General features: G+C 40.6%; 1 protein-coding gene across 5 annotated transcripts in view; it reads right to left on the bottom strand.

The window, feature by feature from the left end:
• Positions 1-24,822, bottom strand: part of Sox102f (transcription factor Sox102F) — a 157,565-nt gene that overhangs the window by 19,182 nt on the left and 113,561 nt on the right. For all 5 annotated transcript variants that reach the window (XM_071703184.1, XM_071703180.1, XM_071703185.1 and 2 more), the window contains 2 exons: positions 17,626-18,360; positions 10,516-10,744 (listed from right to left, as the gene is read on the bottom strand). In XM_071703184.1, coding sequence (XP_071559285.1) covers positions 10,516-10,744; positions 17,626-18,360 — 964 coding nt within the window. The remainder of the gene's footprint in view (positions 1-10,515; positions 10,745-17,625; positions 18,361-24,822) is intronic.

Genomic DNA, 24,822 nt, shown 5'->3' on the forward strand with positions numbered 1-24,822 from the left:
TCGCTTCGAAGGGAACCGATATCTCCGATAAGCGGACGCCCGCTGATAATGCCAAAAGCAAGCAAACCGAAATAAAGCATTTTCCGGAGAAGACGGACGAGACTCGCGAGGAGATTCGCGTCGCTCGACAATCAGGCGCGAACAATACGCGCGAGTTATATGAAGCCACAATGAAAAGTCGTGAGACAATCAGTCGCGACGGTGACGGATAGCGAAACGAGAGAAAAAGCTATCGAAGACAGAGGAAGACGAGCCGATGGATGTGTCCGAGAGAATACAATGAGCCACTGTTGCGCGCTCGGTACCCTCGAACAATGCCGGCTCCCGGATTCAGTTAACAATCCGTGTCGCTAACGTGGGGGCCGACGTTCGATAAGAATGACGGAGGCCGCGGAGGCGCGACGATTCGCTCGAACATCCGCGAATGTTCACGGTGCGTCATCTTTTTAGGATTTCTCTCGGTTTCTGAAGAGAACCGGCAAAGATAATTATTTCGCACATTCCTCGACCTGCACTCTTTTAACAATAGTATCGTCAAGTGAAGGACGGTTTCTATGCTAAAAATTCTTATGCCTTACTACGAAATTATGATACGAAAATAATAAAATATAATTATTACTCCAGACAATTTTCTTATTTTACGCTTAAAATCCTCCAACGACTCATTATACAACGACAATTCCCTCGCGAACGAGGATATTATTATGCAGTGATTAAGTTGAGCTTATACCGCGCTCGTTAACCACGAAGCGTCCGCGAAATCTCGCCTTTCGATTGACGCTTCGTTTCACGCGTGGATTTAATGAAGACGCGGTGTGGTTACCGATACTGCTGTCACGCGCGCGGACAATGGGGCGCATTAATGAGAAAAATAATTACGAGAGGTCTTTCTCTCGTCGCGGAAAATCAGAGGTTGAGGAGAGCTGGCGCAGCAGCTCCGGCCAAGGAGACGAGCGTAAGAGGGTTCTCGCATAATGTCGTAGTCGAGTGGTCCAGACAACGTCAGTGGATGCATTATAACGCTCGCTGTTCCTCGTCCTTTCGCACAAGGCATGGCTTTAAAGCATCCACCCGACGACATAATTATTTCGTAATTAATATAATAGCCGTCAGTGGTTCCGATTAGAAGTCTCAGCCGCGGATATCAAAGGGATATAAGCCATAAGCAATTCCCACGGAAACATGTAATACGCAAGAATGTGGCTTTTAATGTATTTAATAATAAAATCATAATTTAAATATTTGCTTCGCTACGTTTAATCGTCCCGTTAAAAGTACCATAGACGAAAGAACAAGGAATAAAGACTGCAATGCATTAGAATCGATTAAGACTGTATACAATTGGGGTATATCCTTTAAACATTAATTGGTCAATTATCTTGAATTCGATCTATTTTATCAGCAAAAAATGAAAAAGAATTAATATTATCGTAAATATACATGATTGGCGTTGTGTGGTGCCAATATCGCGTGTTCGAAATATCGATATTCTCCGATCCTAAAAAAATCGAGCGCTTTTATCAAAATTTTAGAAGACAAAGCTTATTATTTTCCAAACATAAAATTGTAATTGTATTGTATGCGTTATCGGCAATATCAAATAACGAAGTGCTCGAAGAGAGAGATATCTAGTTCAAGATAGCACACCTTCTATATTTCTGGTTTTCCTCGACTTGAAATAGTTACCTGTATATACGCATATTTATATTCAACGGTGTGCATATTAGTTTTACATTAATTAGAACTTTATTTAATGCGCGACCATAATGTGTCGTGGTGTTAATGCGGGTATAAAGCAAGACGTGGCTACTGACCATGACGGTGATAGACATTAAAGCTGCCCGATGTGTTAATATATTCGTATTAATGAGATACTGACACGCCTGACATTTATATCGATAATAATACCGATCCACATGTAGACTATACATTGTGTGTGTGTGTGTGTGTGTGTGTGTGTGTGTGTGTGTGTGTGTGTGTGTGTGTGTGTGAGAGAGAGAGAGAGAGAAAGAGGAGGCGGTCGGAGAGAAAAAGAAAACGAGAGAGAAACTGCATGCAGCAACGTATTGGAAAATAAAATAAATTATGCCTTGTTACAGTCATTCAATCGGACGTTGAATAACAGGTCGGGTCTCGTTGCAGTTACGGTTAAAAAATACGAAAACAGGCACGCGCGTAATCGTATATCGTCGATTTTTGGAGTGCAGTATATATTACTTCCGATATGCCGAGCGTTCGAATGCACGTATAGGAGCTGATTGAACGCGTTTTACACCGATGATCCCCGATCAGCTTTCGATACCTAGAACGCAGCAACCGGGTTACAAATACCGTGCCCTTTTTTTTCAAGCTGTAATTCAATTTTACCGGATACCGAACATGCGCGCTTTGGCGCCAATAAACTCGATTCAAACCTTCAATTATTGTAGCACTGGCATTTTCAATTTTTACGCCGGCTGCGTATTTCTGGACTCAACGTGGACGCCGTACCATTTACTACGCATCCTCCCCCATCAGTTACGCGTAAATCCTTTAACATAGTATTTTTTCGAGATTGAGATACACGCTATCTATTGATATAACATGATTTTTTTCATTTTCAATTAGGGAAAAACGTTAGTTTACGATCAGGACTAGGGGCCGGTTTTTCCAACCTGTTGGTAAACTAACTATAATAGTTAAATCATATATATGTCTTGGTTTTTCTTTTAAATTAGACAAAGATAGATATATGATTTAACTTACTATTAGTTAGATCTTGGTAGCCTAGTAATGTTATTCGTATGTAAATTTTTATGTTTCAATTTTTATAATATATAATAATTCGAATTTTGTGGAATATTGCAATTAGTCTCTTCTAAATGCTCTATTATTAAAATCCAATTTAAAACTAGTAGCAGTCATATCGAAACAAAAGAAATAAGGAAAGAGTAAAAGCAAATTGCTACGAGTACAAAAAATCAAATAACAGGACTAATTGAAAGAAAGGGACACGACTTGAGCGAGTGGCATCAATCGGTGATTTTAATGAGATTAGTTTCAATTACTTGCATTTGTACGACATGACGAGGAGGTAGTTTTCGAAAGAGGTATTGGATGTACAAATCCGAGAGGATAAGTGAAACGGTGGAACGGATAAGATTAGGCGAAGGAAAACTAGTAGAATGTGGAGAGCAAAGAGAAAGAAAGGAAATAAAATGACAGAGGGAAGAAGGAAAGAAAGAGCGGATAAAAGAGAATCATTAATATGTTAATGATTAATACATGCAATGCACTATAATGTCTAACAGCGATATTTCATCTCTATATATGCAAGCAAGACTGATTTTAGAAAAGTTTTATTGAGGTACAGCAAGAATTCTGAACTTTAAAATTCCTATCCGACTAATAAGAGACAATTTATAACAAGCTGTAAAACTTTTATAGGTACAGTATAATATAATATATAATATATAATATAATATATAGATAATGTATATAATAGGTACAGTATAATTTTTTAATTAGAGATTAATATTTTTCTCGTTAGAATAATAATATAAATTCACCTTTTTTCATTATATTTTCTGTTTTTAGCTTATTTAAAGAATTTTAATATATTTGATATAATTTTGATTATTAATTTCATTTACGTTTTTTTATGTTATTTCAGCATACAAAAGCAGACAGAAAGGAGTTTTTGTTGTAATGCGAATTGCAAGTTCAAAAATCTTGGAGAACGACGCGATGCGGCATCAGGTAACGTGAACGCGTAAAGTGTTACGCGTCGTTGCCCTACGATCAAACGGCAAACATTGTCGGCCTACCACTCGAACACGGTAATTCTTTGATCGCTCGAAAAGATACATCGACCAGGCCTCCGCGGTAACACGACCTCTCGCCCGACGACGACGAGCCCGGGGGGATGAACTGAACGGAAAGAGGATAGACGTTCGCACGCGGGTGCGCGCATAAGTCGACGTCTCTCGAAAAGCGGATGGAGAGGCGGAAGGGCGAAAACGCGACCGCGCTCGTTTAGCCTGTTTAACGGCAGACCGAGCCGCGCTCTGCAAAAATCACTGCGACGACACGACGTGGTGATAATGCGCACTTTGCGGAAGCTTCGTTAGCGCGAAGGCAGGGTGCAAACTGCAGAGGGAGGTATGATGTAAGCGAGGTGTAAGCGTCGCAATGAGGATGATGACGGACGACTGAACATGTAAAGCGAATAAAGAGACGACGAAAAACAAAGATTATAAACCTTATTATGCGGAAATGTAACAGAATGTAATAAATAAAATCAAAAACCTTATTATATGAAGATGTAATAAGACATAATAAATAAAAATGAACTTTTTGTGTGGTTTATTTTTAATTTTTTCTTAGAGAAATAATTATATGTTATATTATTCTAAGCGCGGCGCTATTTTGGTTATGTAATGTTATGTGCTAACGCCTTATGTTCGTCATATTAAAATCAATTTTATAGTCTGACATTTTCAACGCAGTAATTATTTTTTTTTGTAGTCCGTATATAATTGCTTCTGAATACAGAGTGCCGCAATGTTAAACTTTTAGCGCATAATTCGAACGAATCTTATTTCATTTTATTATCATATGTAAGGAGGTATCTAATAAAAAGTTAATCAGCGAGCTAATCTGTTTGTTAAACACTCCGTTTCAAGCTACAACCGTTAATTACGCATTGCGAAGTGGTTTGCGCACTGTAATTATCGTATAAACGGCAAGTAATAGTTTTGTCGTTAAGTTTCTCGTTTTTACACGTGCACACACGCGATTCCCGATCGCAATGGCCGCGATACCCACCGTGCGATTCCCTTTGTAGCCGCTCGCGCGCAAAAAAACAGGCGGAGTAGGGAGGTTGTATGTATGTAACGCGGCAACAGAAACACACGTTACGCAAATATGCAGAACGGAGGGCATACTTTTGTTCGCCGGTACGGAACGCCCAGTACGGTCCACGTCGATTCCACGGGCTTTCGTGCATATTCTATGAATCTCTCTCACTCTCTCCCTCTTTCTCCCTCACTGTATACGCGTGTGTTGAATACGTGTACACATTACCGGCTTCGTGGTCGATACGGATTTTACGAGCGGCGACGTGCTTCAGAGGGCGGACGCTCGAATGCGTTTGATACAATATATAAGCGGCGAGATGCGGAATCGACGGGGACGGGGGATAGAAAAGGGAGAGGAGAGCGGAAGCGGGAAGGGGAGGGGTCAATGGCGCGCGCGGGAGGTCACAAAGTAGCATTCTATTGACAGAAAGCCCGGCGCTCTCTCGGGTCCGCCGGTGATTATACTTGGTGATCATATCGCTCGCGTATTGACAAACAGTGGGCGCACAGAGAGAGAGAATCATCCCCCTTCGCCCCGAGCCGCGGGGAGCAATTCCCTCTTATTTCCTCTGTCCATAACCGTTGTGTCTCTCGCCCGCCTCCCTTTCTCTCCTCCTCCTCTCTTTATCTCTCGCCATCCCCTTCGGCTATCCCGCCGCCGCGCCGCAATCCCTGCCGCCATCGGATCGCGGGGGTGGCCGCCGTGCCTGCGGTCGCGTCTCGTGCACTGGTGCACACACAGCCCGCCCACCGGTGGTCCACAATGCACTGCTAATTCCCATAAAGCGCCGGCCGATACGCAAATGGACAAACGGATATGGACGTATACACATGCAAGCGTGGAATACGGTAGTGCGCGCCGCGCGGTACGTCCGCCCCGTACCGAACACCGCACGCCCCACTGTCGTTCCTGATGCGCGAAACGCGATGCCCTCATGCAATTTTGCCCCGCCTTTGTGGACCATGTTGTTGCACGTAATAACGATATTGTCGTGCGGCAGATACGTCTGATAAATACAAATATATGAAATAATAATAATGTGAGCACATAAATATACGATTTTACAGTGTGCGTGCATCATAATATATTAATGTAGTCCTCAAATTATTTGTTGTTGCATATATGGATTTTCGTACAGTTTATCGGGACAATTATTTATACAATATTTTTATCATCTCTCATAAATTATGATAGACTGATCGATTGTCTGACTAAAAGAATAAACAAGTTGCTTAATATTGCGGCTTGAAGTCATCGGCAAACCATAATCAAGAGTTAACAGTTATTTTCGTAATTATATAGTTTTCTGTACATCCTAATGACTAATGAGATATTTAGTGAACATTTCGTATACAATTATATCGTTAACCATTTCACAGCATGCAAATTTCGAGCACGTTTCTCTCTATTTGTATATAGGAATATTTATTATATATCATCGTCATTTATATCTCTCCTTCAATTGCTTTTAAAACAGATTTTGTTACGAAGAACGCACGTGGCGAAGCTAATTTGTTATATATATATGTTTTTTATATACTAGCGTATAATAATATTCAAACTGGTAGGGGAGATGAAATTAAAGTAATCAAATAAAATTTCGCAAAATGCGTTATCGAGTGTTGCAAGTTTGTTTAGATGAGCAAGGAATGTTTAGATTTTAAAAGATAAAATTTTTAACCGCCGGTTTTTTCCCCCGAATCGCATATATGATAAAGATTTTCGCACGCGGTTAATGCATGTATTTCATTGGTAACATGCGCTAGCCGTAATTCTTATTAAAATATGTAAAAGTAGTACAGCGAAACGTGTTAATGTACTAATTTCACGCGCAGCTGCGTCGCGTGTTTGGCAAGTTGGTAATTTATGAGGAACGAAAATTTATTTCAGAGAAATATACGCGTCCGCCACATACAGAGGAGATAATTTGCTTTTTGCGTACGCCCGCGGGGGGAAGGCGAGGGGAGGAGGGGGTTAAACTTCGTTCGCAAAGAGACTGTGCTACCTGAGTGTACTCAAACATCTTTGACCAGGCAAAATGAAAACCTTTTGGACTGTCTTTTGAGCGTTTGTCCACGGCTGGATTTTTTGCATAGTATATCGTATTGTTATTCCCATTGCGCAAAAATTGCATGTCTGATGGTAAGCAAAGCGCCGATATATGCGACGTGATATGCGAAAATGCAATTTTCCCGTTGCCGAAACCGCCTCCAGAAGAATATGTCTTGAGGAGAAAGTCTGCGGTGCAGCAGGTCGGTTGCGATCGAGCTACTGGGCGTGACAGTATATCCCTGCTGCAGGTGCAGCCGAACGTATAGGTAGGATCATGAAAGCGCCTCGGGGTAGAGGGGAACGCGATCCTCGCCGCCCACGCGCGATCGGCCTGCTCGTTCGCCGGGAAAGACAGGAGTCGAGCCGGTGGTGCATGGAATAAAGAGAAAGAAAGAGAGAGAGAGAGAAAGAGAGAGAAACAGATACGAGACACGGAAAGGTGGAAGAGAAAGGTCGGAAAGGTGGGAGACTAGAGATCGAGGAGACCGAGGAGAGCGTGCGGGCCCTGTCGCTGGCTACGCGGTCGCGCACACCTGTGCCAACGCAGCATGGCACGGCGTCGCATAACAGGTGGAAAGGTAACGGAGGAGAGAGACACACCGGGAGGAGAGGACGAGAAGAGAAAGAGTGAGTGAGTGAGTGAGAGAGAGATAGATAGATAGATAGACGGAGGGAGAGACCCCCACTCGACCCCGAGTCTGCCAACTCGAACATTACTATACGCCCTCCGCGATCCAAGAGGAGGAGAACATCGAGACTACCGCCTTCCTCCTACGTTTTCTCGTCTCTCGCTCTATCTCTCTCGTCGCCTTTTTACTCCACCTACCTCTTTCTCGCGCTCGCTCTCGCTCCTATCTACCTCGTACGGCCCGCTCCTAATCTCTCCTTTCTCTCCCTGCCGCCCAGCTTTCTCTGCGCTTCTCTTCTTCCCCTATCTCCCCAACCCTCCCCTCTCCTCCTCCTCCTCCTCCTCCCCGTCGCGGTGCCGCCGTTGCATTTCCGCTTTAACGTCGGCTAAGTCGAGGCGCCCGGCCCGGCGCGCAAACGCCGCCGACAAACGCGTTTTCACTCCGCGCCGATGAAATGGCGGACGACAGAATGTTCTCCACCCTGGAGGACCTCATCCGAGACGTCCTCGCGAAGTCACGTCGATCTCACGCCCGTTGGAGATTTTCCAGCATTTCAGTTTACCGTACGGCCAGTTTGTCTGGCACGCCAATTAATCATCGAACGGAAAATTTGCAGATCGGCTCTCAGAACATTTTTTTTTTCGGGTTTTTAGATCTTAAGTCAAACCTGGCTAGTTGAACAACATGATTAAAATGTGACTCCGACAGGAAATGCCGAGACACGGAAAATTCGTTTTTGTCGCATGCTAGATGGCATTTTCCTTATCTTTCCTCTCTCGATCATCGTTATCGTTAAAACATTATTGCCGGTAGTTACGCGTCTCTCCGACTGCGGATTTCAATTATTGGTGCAATTGCGAACGATCGTAACGACTTCTGATTCCTGTCCCTCTATCCCTCTCTCCCTCTCTCCTGGGTTTAATTATCTATAAAACGACATTAGCCGCGTTCTTGCACGTAAGCCGTTTGCAAATGTTATGGAAATAATCTCGCATTATTGGTTGCAGATTTCTCAAGTGCAAAAGCGGAATGTCAACGGATTATAGGCTCTCTATAAAAAATATTTCCTCTTTTAAATAAATAAAGTATGCTGATAAATGTGCACTATTTCGCGACTATTTTTATAAAAACACGCGGGGAGCTAAATTATAATTTCAAATTTAGTTATTACGCTTCATTTACAGAGTAATTTGTTAATGTAAAAATTAATATAACTTTTAAAAGTTAATATAACTTATTATAAGCTTTTTCATTTTAAATAAATTAAATTTTGCATAAAGAATTGTTGACACGTTCGTACGTGCGATTTGCAAATTTGCGGCTCGAAAATACAGGGGCTTTAAAAATCGAACGTCCCCGGGGGATGGCATTTATCATTTGAATTTTGCGTGCGCGTTTCTCTTCTCGCGCGCATATAATTAAATATAAATCGTTATAATTGAAAACGTGTCAGCGACTTGTCCGTCGTGTTCCGCCTTGCGGATCGCGACGTCTCCAGAATATCTCGAGATCGTTGTTTACAACGCCACAACGGATGTAGTTACCGCTCTCCCGAATTCCGAATATTAATGTTCAGGTACATCGGCCTCTACCTGCCGCGCCGCACATGACGGATATTTACGCGAATGCATTCGTAGAATTTCGCCGGCGGGCGAATTTAGCGGGACATCGGGGAAGAAACATCGTTTCCACAGCACGTAAATGACTGGCATAATAACGGTAATACACGTCGGGCATTATCTGCACGCGCTCGCATTTTTGCGGGCAGACAGGTTCCTCCGGTCTCCTGCGATTCCTTCGAACATCGGCGGCCGGCGTGGCGGCGGCGTGGTTGCGTTTCGCCGCGGCCGCAGAGCCACGCGATGACCCGCGCTTTTTGAGGCCGCGCGAAATATCGAGTCATCGCCGCGAGACGGAAGGCGATACTAATCTCGACGCGGTTATCGAATCCGATACGCAGGCCGGAGCGATTTCAATGAGATCTCATTGTGCGCCGAACGTTCGCGCCCGATGCGGCGCGCTCGCGGATTGCAGTCTGGCGTGATGCAGGCGCATCAAAGGTGTACTGTTACTCGCGGATGTGCAACGGACTCGCCGCTATTAGTACGGTAATATCACAGAGAGAGGTCTTGACGTTATTGTCGGGGAACATCGCGGAGATGCTTTTAAGCGGAAGAATACGGCTTAACATTCCGATGGCGCGGGAAGGAACGCAGAATTTTTATGTTGTTTGCACAGAGAGGCATATAGCCGCGCGCATTATGAATTATTCTCGCAATCCACGCCCGACGAGTCGTCGGAGTCGCGAATGCTTCGCTTTTATCGCGCCGTGTCTTTTTAAAACGGAAACACATTAAGCTGATCGTAACGGCATACCGGTCATCGCGTGTCGAGAGAACTTGGCTCTCTCATTTTTTCTATCGTTGCCTGCGATATCTGCGCGACCGCGATTCAACCGCGTAATTATGATTCCGCGGTAATCGATGCACTTTCCCTCGTCAATCAACATGCGCCGGCTGGCGATTTATATTAAGGTTGATCCGTCATTCCCTATTTCGTCACTTGCCACGCGGCACGTGTTCTATTTTTTTCCCTGTTAATTGTAAATGATATCCCGCATGATATAATTAGACAGTCGATCGAATTGTGTAACACAATATTGTAGTTTCATTATTATTTTAATGCATAATTGCGGTAATAAATTTTATTATCCAAATTTCCTATTTTCTATTTTAAAACTTCCGTAATAATCCAATATATATTCGGTGTCTCAGGTTTCGAAATTAAACCTTTTCTACAATATTATATTGTTTATTTACGTCCCTTACACCTGAATTCGTGATTAATTCGCAAACTTTCGGTCATTTATAATTCAATACGCTCCATTGGAGTCTGAGATATTCAGCGTATACCCAGCGTCATAATAATACAATATTTGTAAATATAATTCGACTACTACTTTTCTATGCCGTGTGTGCTGCAGAAGATTGCCTACCTTCGATTGGTCCTGCTGTTGTACCAGACGTTCCCTAAGCAACTGCAGCTGCAGGATCATCTCCGACAGTCGGCGCTCCTTCTCCGCGAAACTCTCGGCGCAGAGGATCCTATGAAGGGCCGCCACACCGTCTTGCTCTACTTGCGCCTCCGTGTTTGGTATCCTTCCGGCATCCGGAGGTGAGAGTGTCACGTTATTTGCCACGGTGGTGGTCGTGCTTCCACTGCAACTGCAACACATGCGATTCAATCCCCATCGATCAGTTTCGTCTAACAATAAGTAAGATGAATGGGAGAGACAGAAGAAAAGGCATTTATTAAACGTTGAGGTTGAATTCTTTTAACTATAATTGTAACTGAAAACTACAATTGTAAAACAGGTACGATAAATACATAAGAAAATATATACAAATTCCAAAAGAATTCCAAAGGAAATAAATCTTGTGTTTATATATATTTTATATTTATCAATTAATTAAGCATTTAATAATTATCATCAAGAAAAAATTATACTTAAAAGTATTAATTGTATAACAGATAGAAATCGGAAGGGAGAAAAAAGCTTGTAGTTTTAATTCTCTTAATACATAATAAAAACTGATTCTTTTCTCTATGTCAGTCATTAATGATAAACAGTCGTCCATTACCGGAAATTGTTATTAACAATTCTGTAACTGATTATGAATAATAAATTATTCATAATTGTTCATCGTTAATAATTTATTGCAATTTTTTAATATCAAAAAGACAAAAGAATAGATATCGTTCAGGAATATCCGTCGATGCAGAGATGTTCCTGGAACGCCGAGTGAGAGAGAAAGAGGGAAATAACCTCCAGCGCATTAGGTTGGAACCAGATGGTAGGTGGTCGCGTACGCGGTGCTGGAAGCCAGGTGAATAATAAATGAGTCGCGGCCGCGCAATCACGACAGGGCGAGTGTTTGCGTCCGTGATGGGGTACCTCGGTGCCATCAATCCTCCCCTGGCCCTCGAGCACCCGCCCAAGAACCGGCCTCGAGATTTTGCTCCTTTATATCGGAGAAAATGGTCCGCGAATAAGTGATACAGGTCGTATTGTGCGGCGCTTAGGAGACCACCGCGCACCGGTCGGACAAAGCCTACGCGAGCGAGAAAGACGAGGGTGACGATGTTGACAATGAGGAAGCTTACGCTGCGAAAAATATAGGCCAGCATCGTCCGCCGCGTTTCTTCATGACGTTACAGGGTCAACGATTAAAGTTGCATTACGATGTACGCGCGAATGACATGCAACACAAACGCTCAAACCGTTCCGAGTGTAGGAGCGTCAAGTCACGGACGTACGTACTTTTTTCTCGTCTACAATACGCAACCATCATTTATCTGGTATTTTCAGATTTTCAATGTTAGCTTGATTATCTTAATTATTCCAGACTGGTAGTTATGTTCTGACTAACAGAACAGCTAAGAATGTTTAATATCACGTCGATGTATATACCTTCTTCAATAAGAGATTAAACGTCGCGTGTCGCGCAGACAGAAAAATATATGAGATATAAAATTAAATATTTTTTTACACACACACACACACACACAGCTTTTGATTCGTGAGATAATTACGAATTCACAGTCCGTTCAACTTCATCGCTAGAGTTAAACAGACTGTGATATTTGAATATTTCCCGAGTGTTTAAGTCTATCTTGTTCAGTCGGCAACCGGCGAAAGTGTGCATCCGGTATCGCGAGAGGCTTTAATTCCACACGAACTTTCTTTAGAGTGATAATGACGTGAGTTTGGCGACAGATTTCGTTCGCGCTTAACGGTTTTAAAAATAAAAAGAACTGCCTCCCGTTATTATTATCGCGCGCTAAAATATTGGAAGGGTTTAATTTCATGCGCGAGCCAAGATAAATGGTCGCCTCGTCTCTTTTGTGCTACTCCTCTGCGTACACAACTCGCTCTTGTCTACGCGGACTAACGGACGGGAGAATGTATGATAAATTGATGGCACATGGATCGTAGATAAAATCAATGCGAATAAAGAGATCTTTTCGCATTTTTTATCATCGAGACTTACACGCAAGATCTTCGTGGGAGATCCCTTCGATTTATAGCGGCGCTTCATCAAAACTACAGCTGATATCGTTAAATAGAGTTGTTAATTAAATATCTAAGTTATTAAGTACGATCGATGTCATCAATTCTTTATCAACCCACTACTTGTAATATATAAAAATTGCCAAGCTATTTATGTATCAACCTTTTTATCTCTGCTTCTACCACGAGATAGGAACGTTTTGACTTGGCGATCTCTCGGAGAAAATCAGCAAAAATAATATAATTGCCATATCTCTAAATTCTTATTTGTTAAAAAGATTATCCTATGTTCTTGTAACTCAAGTCGGTTATTTTAATAAGCTTTACGATATTTAGCTGACTGTCGACAAAAATTTTTGCCGACGTCGTTAATCCCTCCGGCATCGGAAATGTCACGAGTTTTTTTACGTATCGAAGTTATCGCCGGTCCATAATGCGACGGGTTATTCCACGGAGTTTTTATCCAATACCCACTATATTTAGAATAGCCGAGAGCTAATGTATATGCCCGATATTTTCGTCCACTCTATAATTCTACTCGCTAGTCACTCGCATCTCCGAATACTCGTACGCGGCTCATAATACGATTCGCGCGCGCGATACGTCAGTAGTGCATATATGATGCACGGAACCGAGACGCTTTATGTAACAATGTTGTTACAGTTGTTTGTACGTCCTGCAGAGTGTCCACGCGCGTATTTGCACAAATTCAAAGTATCTCCGAGCCGCGTGTCGGATTTTGTAATCCTTGAGACACATCGGAATCACTTCCGCGACAAATAAACAGAATTAAAATGGTTAATATCTTAGCTTATCGATAAGAATAAATTGGTAGAATTATTCTGGAAATGAATTTAAACGTATAGTCGGTATTAAATGTCACTCGGATGTTTTACAATTACAGTGATAACAACTTCGTGAGTATTGGCCGTATATTTTTAAATCGAATCCATGCTATTTCGATGTACGCAAAGTTAAATTGAACGTGCTCCAAAAAGAAGGTGAACGTCAACGTAAGTGCACGTTGTACTGTTGGCTGAATTTTTGAAGAATCTTGGCCAGCCGTCTGTTCGATGTGGGCAGCGGACTGGCACAGTTCTGCGCTACCGCTTCTCCACGCTGCCAAGTTCACTCGTTTATACTTTCAATGACTCCACGTCAATATAAGACATCGCGTTACATATCTAGCTCGAAGGAAGACACTTTTTGCAGGGGATTTCTGCTATTCTATTGTTGACTGCTATCCGTATAATTTTGCCGGGTGTTATTTCGCGCGAATCTGCTGTCGTAACGACGGACTGGATGTGCGACTTACTGTATACTACTTTTTGTATTAATAATAACAGTTCTATGATCGTAAACAGATAAGACAGAGACTAGACAGTGGAAGTTCATAACAATTTGATCATGACTGTGGCATAAATTATTTGCGTAAATGCTTCATTAAGTCAGCAATCCCTTCAGTATCACTCAACATAATACGCGTCAATAGTATACCGGAATAATAATATGGAAACGCAAAAGTATAATTTTATGGTAACATCATCATATATAGCGCTATCGTACCATCTTATGTGACGCAGAATCGCAATCAGTCACGTGTAAACAATTTATACTCAGTATTCTCGACTTTGTGTGAGCGATTTACAGAATAAAGAAAAAAATTATGCAAACACAAATCAATTCATTGGCAGACCTGATTACCTAGAGCAATTATTATCGGCGCAAAATAATCGTTTGAAAAGCAATATGTCAGTCATGTAGACATACTGTCCCACGGATCGATTATCTCACGGAATTATTTAAGTATCTTATAATAAATTTTAATTCATAAATTTAAGTATTGTTGTAGGATTATAACAATATTTATATAAAACTAAGCCATATCTAATCAATGGAAGGTATACTAACTGACTAAATAACTGATATAGATCATTATTATAGGGGCGGATATAGTCTAGTAAAATAATAAAAGCTTTTTTGGAACTCAAAGAGATGCATAATTATTAAAAATGTAGATATAAATAGCGCTAATATAACGTAGATAAATTAGCGCTATTAATTAAAATTACTCAATTTTGATTAATCTTTTAAGAACCATGATATAAAATTAGATTATAGATTATAATTATTGATAGATTACAGAAACAGTACGCAATAATTCTCATTAAATTAAAAACATTTCAGAGTATATTATATCAAGACTGAAAATCGATTTTTTAAATCTTTCATTTAATAATAATTGTTTCGAGTTATATGTTTCACGTTATAGTGCTTTTTGTTCTTGGATTACTGGTCATTGTCAACTGACTGTATGGCAATAGAGATCCGTTTCAAGAGACCGCTAGGTTGGCCTTATGGTTTCGGGACAATAGTCTCTTTTAGGCTCCGCCCGATCGTTAGTTGCATGTTACTATATCCGAGATACCAGGCCTTGAGAATGTTGAGGCAAGAAACGACACAGTGGTCTTTTCTTTCAGAAAACAAAATTATAGCTGCCGCCTTAATTTCCGGTGATAACATCGAATGATGGAGAACGTGAAATATCACATTGTGAGCTGCGTTCAAAGAACATCGATAATGTTTCGAGCTAAATTCCAAAGTTTCCGTTCCCAAGAATTCCATTTGAACATCCAGCTTTCATAGAAAGAAAACTTTACTTAAGTTTTTCTATAATTATATATATATATATATATATATATATATATATATATATAGAAAATATATTGAAATATAGTGAAATATATTGAAATTTACCAAACAAAACTTGCTACGTTCTAAAATGTTACTATTGAATCATTGCAAATGCTATAAGCTCTATAAGCTTATTGTATAAATTTTATTGTGACTTTGTGCAGTAACTATAACATGTTAACTTATTTGTCTGGCTGACAAACAACAATTTGCAATTTGTAATTAACTCCTTGTTATAAAATCAAGATTAAATTCAAATAAGTATTTGTATTCGCTTCGATTACATAGTCGGCAGTTGCGAAAGCAAAAATTATATATAAGCACTCGTAACAAAGTTGCAAAAAGCCACATCCGCCTCTGATTTACCATTATATTATATTAATCAGTTATGTAAAGTGGGAGAGATATGATAACCTCGGCGACACGGTGGCGCATTATGAGGCAGATATTGCAACAGAGTAGTGCACTGTTACAATGTCGATCGAACACGGTATCGAATAATTAACATACACAAGTTGCGTAAGAGTCGCTTATTGAGATACGTTGCATGGATTACACGAATTGTAATGGAGTCTAAATGATCAGGAAAATTGGAAGAAATTCTTAAACGGCACGCTCTTCTCATTTCCTGTTATTTGCGGGATAGGTACTTCCTAACCGAGTTAATAGTAGCCGGACCGATATTAAACGGAAGAGGGTGAAAATGACAATTGGAAGATCTGGTGGCGTGTGAAGAACACCGAAAATTCGAAAGTAGAAGCGCTCTTAGCCTTTTGTAATCATTAAAATAAAAATAAGTGTTAAAATATAAAGTGATATTTTTTGTATATACTTGACTTGACTCAATTGCGGTAGTATATATATCACAGTAACGCCAATGCAAAGGAAGGTAGAAAAGAGAAATTCCAAGAATGCGAATCACGACTCAGCGGCAGTAGTTATAAATAACGTACGTGTCACCGTATGTAATAATCACAATATCGAACAAATCAATTAGTAAGTTTAATAAAGCACTCACCATTAACGTTTAATATTAACTGAATCCTAGTGCCGTAATACAATGACGAGACACACAAGTTGACTAGTAGACGATAGGCAACGAATTGAGATTGTTTCGCGAAGTAACATTCATATACCTTAGTTCTCACATATTTATAAACAGACCTATTGTCATTCTATGTAAGCTAAATACCTAAATATTTAACCTACCCAGCGAGAAATGATTAGTCGAATCGAAGTCGATGAATGATCGATATCAAATACTGATTGATATTTTCATCATCTTCAATCTCCCCATAGTTATTCTTATATTAATTGTACAATTATGAATATTTCTACAAGATTTCTATTGTCTTTCGATCAGTCTTATATCAAATTGATGCAAAATCTAAAAGCACAGTATATACGTATGTACTGTATATTCAATATAGAATTGGTGGGGAGATTAAAAAACAATTTAAAAAATCTAATAGCAATATTCACAATTGCTCAATTAACGGTCACCTGGTGATTTTTATACCCCAGTGTCGAAAAAATAAAACTCACGTCACAGTAGTATTTTAATGTGCTTCTTTCATTTTTAAATATTTTTTTTTTGTTTTTCCTTACTTTTTCGGAAAATATTGAGCAAATCTGTATACATGCTGTCCTCAAACTAATAAATTATAAAACAATGAAAAACGTGCTATATGTAATTAATAACAATGACTTTTAATTGGGGTGTAAAAATCGCCCCGGATAACCGTTTATGCAAAACAAAATGAAGTGATCATTCCCGTGGGGTTAACATAAAAACAATTATAATGAGAACAATTATAAAAATGACAAAAATATGAACCAATATTCGACAGCGACCATTCATCGACACCGATATCAAATCGTCGATTCGATTAATCATTTCTGGCTATGCTTCAAATTTGGATATCGCTCATTTACTAGACGTATACAATTTGATTATTAATTATCATTATCTTATATACTATAATATTAGATGTAAGTTTCATACCCAATAGCATTAAACCTACCCAGTCAGAAATGGTATGAATATGTACTGTAATCTTGAATATAATAAGCGTATCTTTTTGCTAAGCATAAATAGCAGATTTACTACACTCCATAGAATAGAAAACCATTAACTAATATCTGAACGCGTTTACTCGTGCCTTATAATAGATAAGCTATCGAATCTTATTTTCTTCCTCCGTTTATTATTTGGTAATTAAACGATAAATCGATAGTCTTTTTAGATTGTCTCATTCAGACAATATAAAATAGAGATAAAAGGTCTTATTTCGGCCGCCCTAGTCTTTTACTTCAATATATGATATCACCTGGACTAACCTATGTGCATTGTGACTGGTTGGCGTGGAAGAGAGCGGCGGTGATGTCCGCCTGGTATTGGTAGTATCATCCTGGATAGACAGGGATTCGCTGTTCATCTTGCACGTTAGTCTTTTGAGAACGTCGTCCATGGATCTTTTACTGCCTGCAGGGGTGGTACCACTGCCGTTATTATTATTGTTGTTGTTCTGCGTGACGGTATTGTTGTTGTTATTGTGATGGGGATGATTAGGGTAATAGGGATCAACGGAGAGGAGGGTGGGTGGCGAGCCGCACTCCGAGGAGCTCGCCGGTTCCAGTGCACCGCCCGACGACGACGACGTGTTCGTATGGTGATGATGGTGGTGGTGGTGGTGATGGTGATGATGAGGGTGGTGGTACGGCGCGAGGGTCTCTTGGCTCGACAGGAACAGCAGCCTCTGCCGCTTGGCCGTCCGTAAGGAATTCAACGAGGGCGACGGCGAGTCGCGTAGATCCGGCTCGCTGGTAGTCGCCGGCGACGAACAGCCGGACGACTCGCACTCGCCGCCTCTCTGATGGGAATAGCACTCCTCGATGTCGACGGGGGTGGCGGCACCCTCCTCACCGACGACGACGGCTGCCTCGCCACCGGAACCGGCCACCGGCGAGGTAGTGTCCTCCTCCTCCTCGTTGGCGCCTGCCACTGTACCCGCACCGCCCCCGCCCTCCGATAGCTTCGTTGGTGGCGACTTCCTCTTTGAGGACATCCTCAGTCTGCAACACAAGCGTAACGGGAGACCGCTGAGTTTTTTTTGTCTTTTTTGTGCTTTCTCTTACTTTTCTTGCGTCGACGTACTCAATTGGGATGTGTATCATGGAGGAAGAGCGGGGGAGGATTGTCGGCGTTGGAAATCTTCGTATATTCTCTATATGCTCCGATGATACGGCTCGCTTTTTTTTCTTATATTCATATCGTAAAAAGATCATCTAAAATGTCGCAGAACTCATTTATGTTTACGTTGATTTATTGCGGTTTATCCAGTTTCTTGGCGGCACGAAAGAGTGGTAGAGGGTTTTTCAATTTCAGCATCCTCAGGTGGAGGACTGCGTACGAGCGAGCGACGAGACGACGTCGCTCCTTACGTCACCCAGTCGCCCCCGGCAGACGTCTAAACTATCTGCCATCTGGCGCGGAGTTAATTTAGACACGGACTAGCCCAAGTTCGTCCATTCATTTCCGTCTACAAATTACCAAATCTAAATCCAAATCGCACGATCGACCGGCCGTCTGCTGGCTAGGTGGCCGGCAGTCGTGGCCGTCGTCGCCGATATCGGCGACAAGTGGAGGAACGTAAGTTACGTAACTGGACGCGAGGCGCAATTATCGGGCGGGAATTATTGTTGCGCTGGCGTGTCGCAACGATCTCTCCATTACTCGAGCGAGATATTCCATTAATCGACTGACCGAGTATGTAAGCGAGGAGAAAGAAAGAGAGAAAGCGAAAGAGAAAGAGAGGGAGAGAATTACATTAGACCACGATTATCTTCCACTGGCGAACACGAGCGAGGTTGCGAGGTCAGGAATAAGCACGACTCGCGGTTTCGTTGATCGTCATCCGATGAAAAGCGGGACGAGCTTTAACCGAGCATTTCCGGTGACACGCAGGCTTCGTTTCTCGTTTCCGAAAGTAATCTGCCCGATGGAACAAATTAACGATTTTAAATCTCCAATCTTCGAATTTTTCGAAACAATTTGTATTCCTCTTTTCAAATCGTGTTTTAATTTTCGAATCAACGCAGTTGATTCGACGGTACGTTGCGTCAAGCAAGTAAAAGAATGTATATTAATTTAAAAAAAATCGAGCATTTTATCCAATAGTGTGTCAATGATTTCTCATTAACGCGCTTGACCTACATTTTTGAGCTGCACGATTGATGTATAGAGGTAAGGTCCATTACACGTATATAAGTCAGAGATAATGACTTTTAGACGTAAACGACTTTTCAACTGGAGGATGCGCGTTTTATATAATATATATATATATATATACACGTCGCTTTGCGTTCAAAATCGTCCTCTGTGATGTGTATAATTACAACGGGAGATTTATTACTGCGCGTTACGCGGACATTTGTTAGTCACATAATGGAGAACGATTTACGGTGCTGAGAGAATACTACGCGCATCTTCTCGGAACGTGAGAACGATATATCATAAAGTTATGAAATATATAATGACATCGGCTGTCATCGGCCATTTCGCCTTAGGCATCGCTAACCGTATCGCGGGGATAAAGATAATATTTATATAATGCATCACTCGAGATGCAATCCTCCCCCAAGATACAAATTGATCGATCAATTAATTCTTCAAGACACAGATTAAATATAAACTGCATCTGTGTTGGTGCTAAATTAAATTAATTTAAAATTAAACTTGGATATTTTGGACAAAGATATCCAAAAATATATATTTAGCCAATAATATATATTGAGAAAGAAGGTATCAGAAGGTTTTTAATGAAATTGTTTCGAATCGCTGGCACAAAGGCGAACTGGTTTTCATTTCCGCGAGCCAATTTACGACAAAGATAATATTTGTGAAGATAAAGATAATATTTGTATGCTAGTTATGTAATATTGCGTAAGAGTATCGAGGATCTGCGTGATCTTCTACTGCGATATAGATCGATCGATCGAATCTCTACGGAGGGATAGATATAATATCAGTATTATAATATTTTATCAATCTTGAACATTCTTAATTTGCAACACGGTCTTTACAATTATACGGATTTTCTTAAAAGATCTCATCACGTAAACAGAAAGAAAAATATATATATAAATAATTTCAATAAATAATTATAATAATAAAAACAGTATAAGTATTATATACGTAGAGTTATCTAATACGAGACTGAGAAATACTTTTTTGGAGAAACACAACTTTTTTCCAAAATAAAAGAAAAGAAAGTGAACGTTATCGCCCTTAGTTGTGTCGCGTATCGAGTCGTCGCACCAAGAAGCGCGTTATCAAGAAGGTCAGGATTATAACATCAGCGTCTCTGCTCGATACGCATTATGCCGCAGCCTATTATGAGAATCGCAAAAAAAAGTATCGAGCGGGGCAGTGGGGCCGCTGATAATGTGGGAATGGACAGTACTGCGTTGTACGTACGCTTATTACAATTCGTTACAATGATGAACATTGTCTGCGCGCTGCACGCGCGCGCCTCCAGCGCATTTTTTGCACGAGCGGGCTCGCGCGATGCGCCCGCGAGGCAGCTATGCACGCGCTCTCGACGCGCGCATGCACACGAATTGCGAGTCGCGGCGGATCGGGGTACGCCGAGGACCACGTGCTCCGTTTACTACGAGTGTATATATCGTGAACGGCCGCTACGAGCGCATACGAACGACACTGAGAGATTACGATGAGCGCAAGATCGAAACACAAAGAACTGGTGAACGATTCATCGGATTTTCGGCGCGACGCGCGCCCAGCGCGTCCCGTTCGCAGTCGGAAAGAGAATCTAATCGCTTTATAATTGTCAATTAGTCGAAGATCGCATATGACCCCGCGTAACGTGATAAGGCCGGTTCTACAATCAGTCGTATGTCGGAACGTAGCCGATGGTTCAATGAGGAAAATTCGTTTTCCAAAAAGAAATTCTCTCTTTGGACCATCGGCTACGTTCCGACATCCGACTATGACATACGACTGATTGTAGAACCCCGGGCTAAAGCCGGGGAAGGCCGAACTCCTTCTCTGCAGCGTAATCGAGTTTTACGAAGAATTCCACATTTATTTATTCTCAGAAACACTAGATAAATAGAACACGTATTGAATTGTTGACTTATATTTGCGAACCGTTACCATAAAAGAAACTGAAAGCCGAGGCTCCTATTCCAGACATAACAGAAAATGCTGAATATCCTGTAAAAAGATACTTCTAAACTATACATATGTGTATTTATAATAAGAACTTGAATAAAGATAAGAGGAAAACGAACTGCACTTCCGAATTACATCATTAGCAATCTTCCTAAAATTAAATTTAAGCTTGGCGGACTCGCTAAGAATAAGCTGCCCGATGTATATTTAGCGAAGATATGTTGACGGCATAACTACGCACGCTAGATAATAATCTCGTCATGATTGCTAGTCGTGGCAGCAATCAGTCAATGTGCAAGCGTTCGGCGATCGCAGGCGCGAGGAAATCTCTGATTGTGAGACCATTGCTCTCCTTCCCGGCACCGCGCTCCCTTCGGACGTACCACGAGTTTATCGCGCGTCGCTTTTCTATTTCTATTGTCTCTACGTCCGTCTACGTGTCTCGACATTGTACGCGTATACGTATATGTACATGCATATACGCGCGACTGCCGGCGTGTCGTCTCGCGCGGCTCTTCGTTGTGCAGCGTACTCACCGCGCTCTTGGTACGCGAAGTATTTCTGTCCCCTAGACTTTCCGCCCGGCATAATTACTTCGCGAAGCACAGATTCGCAACTATAGACCCCGACTGCCGAGGAGACCGAACAAAAAGCGCGCGCGCCTGCGGAAGAAATATTTTTAACCGCCAGATGCCATCGTGTCCGGCCGACTGAAATCACAGACGAGGATAGCGAGAGATCATCAACGCCGGTGACAGTGCAAGAACGCGCGGGTGGTAGGTCTCCTTTTTCCGCGAGTACTATCGTGTCGGATTGAATAGGCAAAAAGGGGAAAAAAATGATTTCGCTCGATTGGAAATACAGTCGAATTCGAAGCGAGATCGCATCCCGAGATTTGACCAGAAAAAAAATAATCAAATGTAATTCAAAGCTTGCACTTGCATGACACATACGCACTCGCATACAAAATCTCACGTAATATATTCGATAAGGGGTCGACAATCTCGGCCGTCAATATCGATAGAATGTAAACTTGTGTCGATTGCGGATAATGAGATAAATCTTTCCTTCGCCGGGTGTTCTAAGTACTCTCTCTCGCACCCACGCAATATCCACTCATTCATTTGCTGATTCATTAAGTGCGTAAGATGAGTAATTACGAAAGCGCATTTCTTGTTTTTCTCTGTTCTTTCCATGCGCGATTTCGCAACGATTTCGTGCCGCACGTGTCGCGATTATAAATTGATGATAATTTTGTCATCAACGAGTTGTTTTAAATTGAGCTTTAATTCAATTTTAATATATCGCGCATTTCATTATCGTGAAAAATTATTTATTAAAGTAACAAATCGAAAATTTCATTAAGCAATTACTTATATATATATATGTATATATATTTTTTTTTATAATTCTAAAACAATGAATGATGATATACATATACATGTTACGCAAACAACCAAAGTTCTCTAAAGATCAATTATATTATGACTTAATAGCAGTTAATCTAATTATGACTATTGTATGCAAGTCATAAAAGTACGCCTTTTTAATCAGTAAACTCACCGAAGAGTTCGATACAATTATCTGCGTCTGTACGCCTCATACTAATAGCTTCAATCGCCATATGTTTCGCTTATCGACAAAGGTCGAATATCTTATTACATTTACTCCGCAGATAAAATATCATTGAAACCAATGTTACGACGATATTTAAAATTAAGTCCTCGTATTGTACAAAGTGTTTCAAAAAAGAGAAAAAATTCGATAAAATATATATCTTTAGTTAAATATTTAAAAAAAAAAATCATTGTCGATACGAAATAATTGTAATGACAAATGTATATAATTCTACTAATTCTACTTCTTTGAAATGAAAGATTGAATTTTAATGTATTTTACATTCGAGAAGCAAAAAAATTGATAAAAGATGGAATAAAGAAGATAGTATTTTTGAACTGAATTGACTGAAAAAAATGCATTGATAATAATAGTATATTTAATAGTATATTTGCTAATTTGTTATATTATTATCAAATCTTAGATAATAGTGATTTTTATTTCCGGCATTTCGTTCATTTTAATAATATACACATAGATATTTTTATATTGGTTTCGAGATGTAAAGTTCAATTTAATTAATTTAATTTAAAGCGCATGCGTGTCGTAAACGAGATAAAAATATTTTACGACCATTTTGTGGCTTTTTCCCTGTCGGTCGTGATCGATCGAAACGTATCCACGAGCAACGACCAGAGAAGCACGCATATTCACACATAGCGACACGCATCCACGGATGTAAGCGTGTGAGCCGACGCTTGACTTTCTATTAGTGGCACAATAGGAACCTAGTTTTTTTTAGGGGATGCGGCATCTGTTCGGGCTCAAGTAGCAAAGCTAGGGTGGCGTTCCAGTGTCGGGGTGAGAAAGTTGGCCCGATACCGCGAGCTACAACTTCCGTCAGCACGCACGCAAATAGGACGGACGAGGAATCTGTTTCGAGTGATCCGATGTGGGAAACAGCCAACGAGATTTTTGGAGAATAAGCTGTCAGATATACCAGATGGATTGAAGACAACTTAATTACGAATTGTACGTTTATGCCCGTGATAATATGGAATTCGACTAAATGTATTATGTGTAACTTCAATCTAAATAAGAAAGCACTAAAAAAATTTAATCAGATTTTTGCTTGTAAAAGAAAGATTTGAAACCCGTACAATGGCTAAAGATAATGAATTTAATAATTTTTAAGATGTTAACATTGATATACTGCCGCATTACATTATAAGAATACAGGGAGTCACATTTTATAACTTAAAAATATTAAAAATTGTATGTCTTTTGTTTTAGCGAATATTACAGCACTAAAATAAACAATGCAATTGCATAGAGTGTTATCAGTAAGATTTGCATGTTAAGTTGAATGTAATTAATTAAGGCGGTATTAGTCAAATATTATATTATAACTATATTAGTCAAAGTATTTACTTGTTATCAAACAGACGAACAGCAAAGATCAAGCCGTAATTACGCGACATAGTGTATAAAAATTCATTATATCTTGCTCTTTGTGGAGGGGTGGCCAGCATCGGGAGCATTATAATTAAGCTGCGCAAAGCTGATTATACGGCGAAGAAAGAAGATACACGCGCGTTATTGACTAATTTTATACCACTAGCCTACGAATTTTGGAACGTATAATAGCGATAAGAGACCATTAATGTACAGCATTCAGTCTTCTTTTTTTCATTATCTGCAATGTTCTTCATACATTTTCGGAAGCTGTCGTAAGAGAGATACGAAGGAGGACCCAATCTCGCGATATACACGGCACGCAAACT

Source organism: Temnothorax nylanderi, unplaced genomic scaffold (genome assembly GCF_030848795.1).
Source record: "Temnothorax nylanderi isolate EJ_2023f unplaced genomic scaffold, tnyl_v1.0 TNYL_tig0034_pilon, whole genome shotgun sequence".
NCBI classification, from domain to species: domain Eukaryota; kingdom Metazoa; phylum Arthropoda; class Insecta; order Hymenoptera; family Formicidae; genus Temnothorax; species Temnothorax nylanderi.